This window comes from Portunus trituberculatus, chromosome 15 (assembly GCF_017591435.1).
Source record: "Portunus trituberculatus isolate SZX2019 chromosome 15, ASM1759143v1, whole genome shotgun sequence".
NCBI classification, from domain to species: Eukaryota; Metazoa; Arthropoda; class Malacostraca; order Decapoda; family Portunidae; genus Portunus; species Portunus trituberculatus.
This window is the reverse complement of record NC_059269.1, coordinates 6211410-6221128: the sequence shown is the minus strand read 5'-3', so window position 1 is coordinate 6221128 and position 9719 is coordinate 6211410. Positions and strand designations below refer to the sequence as shown.

Here is a 9719-nt window from a genome sequence, read left to right as displayed (position 1 = left end):
AGACAAATAAACATTTTAGAAATGACGTGTTTTAGAATATTAACAGGGCTACAAATTACTTTCAAGATCCACATATTTAACATATCAGGAGTCCTATACATTTTTTCTATCATAAACTATTTTTTGTTAATTAAATACTTCACTACAACCTCAAATAAAAGATCATTCACAGGTGGGGTAAAAATTTTAAAGTATTTTCACCCTCTTATTTAAGTCATAAACACCCTCTGAATCACCATACATCAGTCAACTCAAGCATAGAAGACACGTAAAATACAACAAAATATCATTGGAAACCCTTAAAAAGTATTTGTGATTCGAAATAAATGAATTGAGACAAAAATATATCATAGTGGAAGTCGCGAAGCTGGCAGCGGCAGAACATTTGGGCGGGAGCCGGCGATGACGGCTGTGCCTCCATAACACAAATCAGGCAGTTGCCGATATATTTCAACCACAGACATGAAAGATTAGGCATATGACTCCACTTTATGACCTGTCTAACTTGTAATGAGTGAGAGATGAAGTAAATAATGGTTGAGAGGCAACGGGTCAGGCGATTGGTTTACTAACGTATTGAAGGCTCTGATTATATATTTATTTATTTTTTAACTCCAAATGTTAGTTCACTGATATATTATCTTTGAGATTACCAATGTTAGGCTATGAAATGACAGCACCGTGATATGATGAGTTACACCAGTATATTACTTACATTAGCCAAATACTGCTTGGCGGCAAACATGTCCTTGCTACTCCTTGTTATAAGCAGGCGCCCATTAATCCCACCCACACAACGCTGTCCGCTTTGTGTCCTCAACGACGGTATAAATAATTAACCTCTGATTAATGAAAGGCTACAGACATACTATTCTCTTCTTTACTATCACTATTATCAGTATCTTTGTCTTCATCATTCACTCTCACCGTAGGCTCCTTGTTCTGCCAAGCTGCTCTCACACAAACTATTGGCCAGGTGGACGACGGCGACCGCGCTTTGCACGGGACGCGTTTGAGAACAATATTAAGATTAATTTTCCAGAATCAACACGAATATAATAATGACTTGTATATACATTCACCAAACAATAGGTACACTCCGTCTATTTGTATGTATGTACTATGTATATCGGCCCCCTACTTAAGGAAGCAGTTTTCCTACCTATATTCAAAACAAAAGTTACATCTGTCACCGTTCTTTCATGGTAGTTGCCAGTAGCTACAGCTTCCTCTGACGCAGCCCAGATGGATTGCCTGCCTACCTGCAATCTTTTTTGTCCGTATTTGAGTTCCCAGGTGTTGCTACTGAGAAATTATATGGCCAGGATTGGCAAGGAATCAAGTGCTGGCATCTGTACTTTTATCATATCTTGCTTATCTCTATTTATCTAATCTCTTTTCCAAAAATCTTTATAAGCCAGTGATTTTATTTATTTATTTTTTTACCTCCCTCATACACAAGCACATGGTTAGGTTCAATGGTAATGATTTTCAATTCTTTCCAAACATTTCAGGGTTTTTGACCTTATCATACTTTTACTTTCATAAGTTCTTGTAAACTGATGAGACAGATGTAACATCATACCTGTTTTGGCTTTAGAATAATTGTGACTCATTTTCTTACATACTAATTAACTCTATTGCATATCTCAGATTATTTCATTGTTTTTCCATTAACATTTTCATTTTCTCACTAGCTTTCAAAGCCTCTTCTGGTTAACTTTCCTTCAACTGTTTCTCGTATTCATATAGGCATCACGTAGTACTATATGTACATATTTCTAGTTTTGTTGCATAATTTTTATCACTTATTTGTATGCAACTTTTATGTCAGGTTATAATTCTTTTTTCTTTTTCCCTTTGTCCTTAAGCTATACTGTTCACACCCAGACTTCTGATATCATCTTGATAATGTTTAGTCTATTTTTTGTATACTATTACATACTTGTAAAGAAATAATTATTATATGTTTTTATATACACAAATAAAAAAAAATGCATTTACAAATAGTAATAAAACAAAATTCTAAATGTAAGTGAAAATATTTGTTTAACATTCTTTATTGTTTGCAGGTATGGGTGACCTCAAAACGCTGAGCCACAATAGTTATTCTTTAGATCGTCGTGGTCTCACTACCCCCCTCTCCTCGAGAGGCCACTGTGATCAACACACTGGTGATAATAAGTACAACAGTCTTACTAAGCTCCACAATAGTAAGAACACCTCACTGAATAACAAGAATAGCTACAGTAATAATATCAGTAATAATAATAATAATAATAATAATAGTAATAATTGCCACAATACAAGCTCCAGCAGTAATGGCAGCAGCAACAGCAGCAGCAAGAGTCCACCTAACTGCCGACCACCCTCACATCAGTCAGTTTCTAGTAACATAGAAGATGGCCACAATCACCATAAGTTTGCTCAAGATGATAGACTCTCAAGCCATTATGAAAGCTCTTTGGATAATAGACTTTCAAGCACGTATGACAATGCTTCTGTGTACACACGCATAAATGGGTATTCTAATAGTGACCTTCCTCGCTACGATAGCTTGAAGAACCTTTCTAGTGACTCAGGACACTCCTTTGGTCATCACCTGCACAACCCGCCAATGGTGAGTAGTCTGCACCAGCGGATGGGTGGCTCTGTGACTAATCTCTCTCGCATCAGTAACGGTCACCACACTGGATCAGTTCAAGGACTGGATCGGCCTGGTTCAAGCATCAGATTGGACAGATCAGCATCAGTCACTGGGTCTAACTTGGACAGGTCAGGCTCAGTCAGTGGATCTAACTTGGGGCTTGATAGATCATTATCAGTGACAGGATCCAACCTGGGCCTGGACCGCACCATCTGTGGCTCTGTGTCCGGTTCATTGAGTGAACTGACATTGGACGAGCATCATCAGACCCCCTCCCCTTCAGACTCTGGTGTAGCAGAGCTGGAGGCAATGCTAAAAGAGAAGGATTCTGAGATCAACACACTACGAGAAACCATGGAACAAAATGAGCAGGTTATATTTAAGGTAAGTGGTATTCTAAACAGATAAGCTGTAGAAATTGCATCTGTTCTCACAAACTGTATACATTTTATATAGTTTGGACAAAAGTTTGTTCACAGAGCTAAGTATCAGTTTTTATCATTGAATTTTGTATAATTTTGAGTATTTTATGAATGTATGTATTTGTATTTGCAAACACATTTGTCATAGTTGTAATGCAATATCTTGCTTATTCTTCCTTATTATTTCTTAGTTTTCAATAAGTGAGAATTTTATTATGTTCACTATATTTGGTTGTCATTTCATTTAATATCCTTATTTTCCCTCATGGGGTTGGACAGCATGTGTTTTGGAGAAAAGCTTTCCTTCCCTTGATGGCCTTCTCTGACACTGACAGGGAGTAGGTTTGATTTTGGGGCAGCATTCCCATAGGGATGTTGCCCACCAAGGCCATAAAGGTTTCCCTCCCTGAGGCTGAGTGCACCATGCATTTGTAGCTAATTTCCAAAACATGACATTTATTAGATATGCATAGTCTAGTCATTTTCAAACCTGGTGAAGTGTTGTTTTCTGCAAATATTTTCTAAACAAACTGTTGGATGAATATGAGATTTTGGTATAAGTTGTTTTGATACTGTCCCCTAATTTGTGACACTACATTGAGGTAATGGAGAGAGGTGAATGAATGATGAACATCATCATTATGTGACCCTAAATCTTCTCCATTCAAATGCCCATGTGGCTCTTGCAAATTGCTCTTATAAGCCAAGAATAAAGTCCTTAATGAAACATTTTTTGTAATGCCATAAACTAGCTGTACCACAATGTCATATTGATTTAACTGTTTAGAAGGTATTTGTAGAAAGTGATGTCTCATAAGGTCTGAAATGGATAGTATTTAATTCAACAACTTGCTTCACTGTCTCATCAAAGTCTAATTAATTGATTACTTATCCTACTTTCATGATGAGTTCATTAATCTGTCCACTGGTATTTTCTTGCTTGTAAGTTAATTTTGTCTACCACAGATTCTTTCATTCTTTTCATTTATGTGGAGTGAAATACCAAAGCTGTCCCTTCTCACAAAAAAAAAAAAACTTACTTCACTGTTTATAGTGCTAATGAGCTACTTTATTTACATGTGATAGTTGGATATTGATAATTACACTAACAATATTTTTATATATGCTCTTTATATATTTAACTTGAATAATAATTCAAATTAGTTTTTTGGTATTATTATTGTCTATTCATTTCTACATTGTGTGAAGGTTATGGTTTGACTGTTTCTATGTACCTGTTCTTATAAGTATTTATGAACATCATCCTTGAAACACACACACAATCTCTCTCTCTCTCTCTCTCTCTCTCTCTCTCTCTCTCTCTCTCTCTCTCTCTCTCTCTCTCTCTCTCTCTCTCTCTCTCTCTCTCTCTCTCTCTCTCTCTCTCTCCTCATGAATACACTCTTTTTACTGCTTTCTTCTTAAAAGAGCCTGGCATTTTATCTAGGTATATGAGGAAAAGGAGAAGACTTGGGAACGTGAACTGAAGAAGATTCGGGACCTGTATGACTCACGGCTGAAGGGAGCCCAGCAGAAGGCCTTGAAGATGGAACAGTCACTCACTACACAGACTTACCAGGTATGGGGTTGTTTCTTCACTAATTTCTGGTTTAGCTTGTGCACATGGTGAATAAATATATAAGAATCTGTTGATTTGGTTCTGGCACATAATATAATCCAGCCAAATAATTATCAAATACTCCTAGGTGCTAATAAATCAGAGCATAAATGTCTGGTATTGATTGTTGTAACTACCATCTTTCCCCATCTACCATTCTGAGATGTGTGTGTGTGTGTGTGTGTGTGTGTGTGTGTGTGTGTGTGAGAGAGAGGAAAGGTCTATTTATTTATGTCTTCTGTAATCACTCACTTTGTTTTTTCTCCATGGCCTCATATCAAGTTACACTAGATCATCTCTGTCCAGCTTCTCTATCCCTTTCAATATCCTTTATAGTGCTATCATATCACCTTTCTCTCCCTCTTTTCCTCCAGTGTAGTTAGTCTCAGCTTTTCAAACCTCTCTTCATAACTATATTCACTTAGATTTGTAGGGATTTTTGTTGCAGCTTTCTGGATTCTTTCTAGCTTCCTGATGTCTCTTTTTAGATTTCATAACTGCACTAATGCTGCATACTCCAAATGCACTAATGCATCATTGTTGTTATCAACTTTATCATATCTTCATCGGTATGCCAATGCTGCTCTGATATTTCTAAGTAGATTACAAGTTTTTCCTGTGATCTTGTCAATAAGCTTTTCAAATGACATTTTGTTAGAAATGGTTACTCTCAGGTCCTTTTCTTCTCTTTTATTAATTTCTTTTAATTTTGCTGTGCGACTGATACAGGATAACCTAGATAGGCCCTGGTGGCCCTTTTTTATCCTATTATGTTATGTTATGTTATGTTATGTTACCACTCTTTCCAAACTCCATCATACTATATTTCTTAGCATTAAACTCTATGTTCCATTTCATTAACCATTCATGTATTTTCAATAAGTCTATATTTAGTGCTTCACAGTCCTTCTGATTTGAGACTTTCCTCATGATCTTTGCATAATCAGCAAAGACTTATGTAGTTAGTTACTCCTTCCAGCATGTCATTAACATAAACAGCAAACAGGATTGATGATAGTACTGAACCTTGCGGGACTCCACTTATTACTTCTCTCGAATTTAACTTTTCACCTCTGAAAACTGTCCTCATTTCTTTACTTGTCAAAAATTCAGTCATCCACCTTAATAATGATAATCCCAATCCTCCTATACTTTTCAATTTCCTTATTTAACATTTTGTATGGTACTTTATCAAAAGCTTTTTTTAGGATCCAATTGTATGCAATCAGCCCATCCATCTCACTCTCATTCACTATATTCACTACTCTCATGTGTGTGTGTTTTCCCTTGAATATATGCATATTTTTTGCTATTACAATCTCTTCATTCAAGCTGTTCCAGATGTCCACCGTGCTATGTAGAAAACTAAATTTCCATTTTAACTCCTCTTCTATCAGTGATACCAAGTCTGGTCTGTTTATCATTTCCATATGATTTCAGCTTCCCCCCAAAAAAGCACCAATTTTATTTTTACATATTTTTAGGTGAGAAAAAGGTATTTATAAATAACAAATATTGTATAAAACATGAAAAAGTGTAATGTAAATAAATAAACTACTTCAATAAAGTATATTTACCTTGGAGAGGTGCATTCCACGGGACACCACCTTGCCACATCTTCCTCCCCACACGCGTCACTTGGGACTGTTGATTAGCTGTAGAGTACAAATATAACCATCCACAGGAGACTGACTGCTCTAATAATTGCAACAGAGCTCATTGACGACCCTGTAAACATTACTCATAGAATAAAGGAAGTTTTAAGTAGTCATGAGACTTGGAGAGAGAGACAGAGAGAGCACCCTCTTTAAGCATAACTCATATCTCAAAATAAAAAAAATGGACCAAATCATATAGCTCGTGTCTCAAAAAACGAGCTATCTTGTGTAGCTCGTATCTCAAGGTATTACTGTACATTGTTATTAGATCTCCTTTCTTCCCATCTATCTTTCAAAGTTGCTAGTCCCTTTTCCTTCAGTCTTTCTGTCTGGCATCATCTTTGTAGCTGGCCTTTGGATTCTTTCTAATTTCTTGATATCCTTTAGCATGTGTGGAGACCACACCACTGCTGCATATTCAAGTCTGCATCTTATCATAGTGGTTATTATCATCATACTCTTATCCATGTAATTAAACTCTACCCACATATTTATTAGTGTCTTGTATTTTGAAGTAAATAACCCATTTATGTGTCTTTCTGGGATCAGGGTGTATTGTATAACCACTCCCAGGTTTTCTCCTTCCTCTGATAATGTATGGTAAGTGGGGGCTCCAGCTTCTTTGTGAATACTAGGTCAAACTCACAATGATGGTTCTTCTTCCTCTGTACTGTACAGTGTTGATCTTCCACCCATTGATCCAGTGTATTCACCATAGTTAATAGGAACATCTGTCCACAATCCAGCATTACCCATTACTTCCATCTTTCTCCAGTTTACTCTTTTGCAGGTGAAGTCTCCTACTAATAATACAAAAAAAAAAAGTATTCTCTTATCATATTATCCAAGCATTTAATCACCTCTCCTTGCATTACCTTATGTTTTTCTGTTCTCCATGTATTTGTCTTGGGTGGCACATATGTGACTGATTCTTCTGTCTTGATTGTTACTCCCATTACTTCTGCCATGCCATCTTCATAGTGCATTTCCTCCACACATATATCATCATAAACCATTATTAGCACTCCTCCTCCCCATTTTCCCTTTCTGTTTCTTCAACTTTTATATCCCTCTTCCTTAAAGCTAACGTGGACTTCCTCTCTTAGCTTTGTTTCAACTATGCACATTGAAGTACGTCCAGTCTTTTCTTCTTCAAATAGTCTCTAACCTCCAACACACTGGATAACAACCCACTCTTAATTTCTTGCTTCTTCCATTACCTCATCTTTTTCCTAGTTGTATGTACCTAGTTGTATTGTACAGGATTCAACAGGGTCCGAGCAGGGCTCATAGTGTCCTCTGTCTCCATGTCTCCATTTATCCAATTTTTTTAAAGTTATGCACCACAACTTCACCACTGAATGCATTCCACTTTTACACTGCACTTTTCCACTGTTCAATGTAGAAAACTATTTTCAATATCCTTCACACACTGTCTCATCCTAATCTTTACATGTCCTCTTGTCTTTCCAGCTGCTTTTGTCACCAGCATCAGGCCTTCCTTGTCAATCTTTTCAATCCCATTTACTATTTTATACATTGTTACTAGGTGTGTGTGTGTGTGATTGAACTAGAAATTTGTGAAAAGGAAGGAGGAAGACCTGTAGTGACTAAGGAGTACAGTGGTCTTAATGGCCCATTATGTGGCAGATGTGTGGTCTTGATGTCGAAGATGATACTTTTCTGTTGTGTCACTCAGTGAGAGGTTCAGTTGAGAGGTTCAGTTCCCATGCTCAATGAAAGTCTCTTTATGCCAACAGGTTAATTAATTTCTAACAAAACTCTTGGTGTTTTTCTGAAATGGGAAAAAGAAACATAGCACATCCAACCAAAAATTTCACTGTACTTTTTCAGTTACAACAAGAACGAAGGAAATTAGTGGCAGAACTGGAAGAAGTTCGTCGAGAACGGGATGGACAGCAAAGCCAAACTGAACAACTTAGAAGAGAATTGAATTCCTTACGAGCTCAACTAGAAGAAACAGAATGGAGTCTTTGTCAAAAATCTGGTGAGATTTTTACATACTTTATTTTCCAAGAACTAGCTTACATTCTCTATCACTCTCCTCAATACAGTATTGTGGTAACATTGTCTCCAGTGCTTCTAATACTATGTCACTACAGGGTATTATGATCTTAATTTATTCATAATCAAAAACTTTATTGGTAGTAACTCACGAAATACATAATTGATCACTATAGTCTTTTTCTCAGAAAAGGAATGATATTGAGAATACAATAACATATTGAGGAATAAGTGTTGCATTGCTGAGCATTAAACATGAATGATATCTAAATCAATGATTGAAATGTGAAAGATTAAGCAGTTTTGTCAAGGAAAGGAGCAGAATAAGAATAAGTGGATATCTGAAATGTGAAAAAGGTTAAGCAGTTTTTTCAAGGAAAGGAGCAGAATAAGAATTACTGGTAACTCTCGATTTATGCAATAGATGCGTTCCAAGAGGCATCGCGTATATCAAAATTCGCGTAAAACAAGCATGTAATTACATAAGAAACAATAGATAATAGGGGGATGCGGTTAAAAAAAATTCATACAAAATACTCTGTTTATTTGGGTAAATTAATGTAAAGGGAAAAGCTAGAAATTATAAGAGAAAATAACAATACAAAGAATACGTAAATAAAACACTCACTTCCTCTGAGCTTTACCACTTATCAAAAATAACCCCAAATGCAGAAGAAGATGGACGTTTTGGGGCCATCTTGGTGAATTATAGGCAAATTGAAGAGATTCCGTCTGTACTCAGTGCTGGCAGACTGCACATGAGGCACGAGAAGAGCGGGAGCTGGATCCAAGATTTTTTAACGTCAGAGCAACCTCCTGCTGCGAAATGGCATCCATGAATGCTTGGAGGGACGGTAACGAGGTTGCTCTCAGGTTGCTGGGAACATCACCTCTCGAGGTGGTGTTACTGTCTTAATTATTCATTTATGTTCACAAAACAACAACATTTCTATTAGCTTTTTACAAACCTTGTCCCCAAGAAAGGATTGTTTAGTAATGCATAAAGTGAAATCTTACATGGAATACCAAAAAATAAAGCAGAGATGAGATCAGCCACAGATGAGGCGGAGACTCATGGCGACTTGGCCGCTTCTTCTTCTTCTTGTGACCCTTTTAGCTTGCGTGTTGCTTTCACCACGATATTTATGTTTCCACTCCTCTATTGCCTGCTATAATGGATATCATATCTTAGTATTCATATACGCTCATGCCATGAGGAAAACCTCGACTCCGTGGCACTTCTTGTGACCCTTTTAGCTTGCGTGTTGCTTTCACCACGATATTTATGTTTCCACTCCTCTATTGCCTGCTATAATGGATATCATATCTTAGTATTCATATACGCTCAT

The 9719-nt window shown here is 36.8% G+C and overlaps 1 protein-coding gene across 4 annotated transcripts in view; it reads left to right on the top strand.

Moving 5' to 3' along the window:
• Positions 1–9719, top strand: part of LOC123504016 (leucine zipper putative tumor suppressor 2 homolog) — a 207087-nt gene that overhangs the window by 191113 nt on the left and 6255 nt on the right. For 3 of the 4 annotated variants that reach the window (XM_045254226.1, XM_045254224.1, XM_045254225.1), the window contains 3 exons: positions 2073–3031; positions 4517–4648; positions 8200–8353. In XM_045254226.1, coding sequence (XP_045110161.1) covers positions 2073–3031; positions 4517–4648; positions 8200–8353 — 1245 coding nt within the window. The remainder of the gene's footprint in view (positions 1–2072; positions 3032–4516; positions 4649–8199; positions 8354–9719) is intronic. The other variant, XM_045254227.1, reaches the window with a different exon arrangement.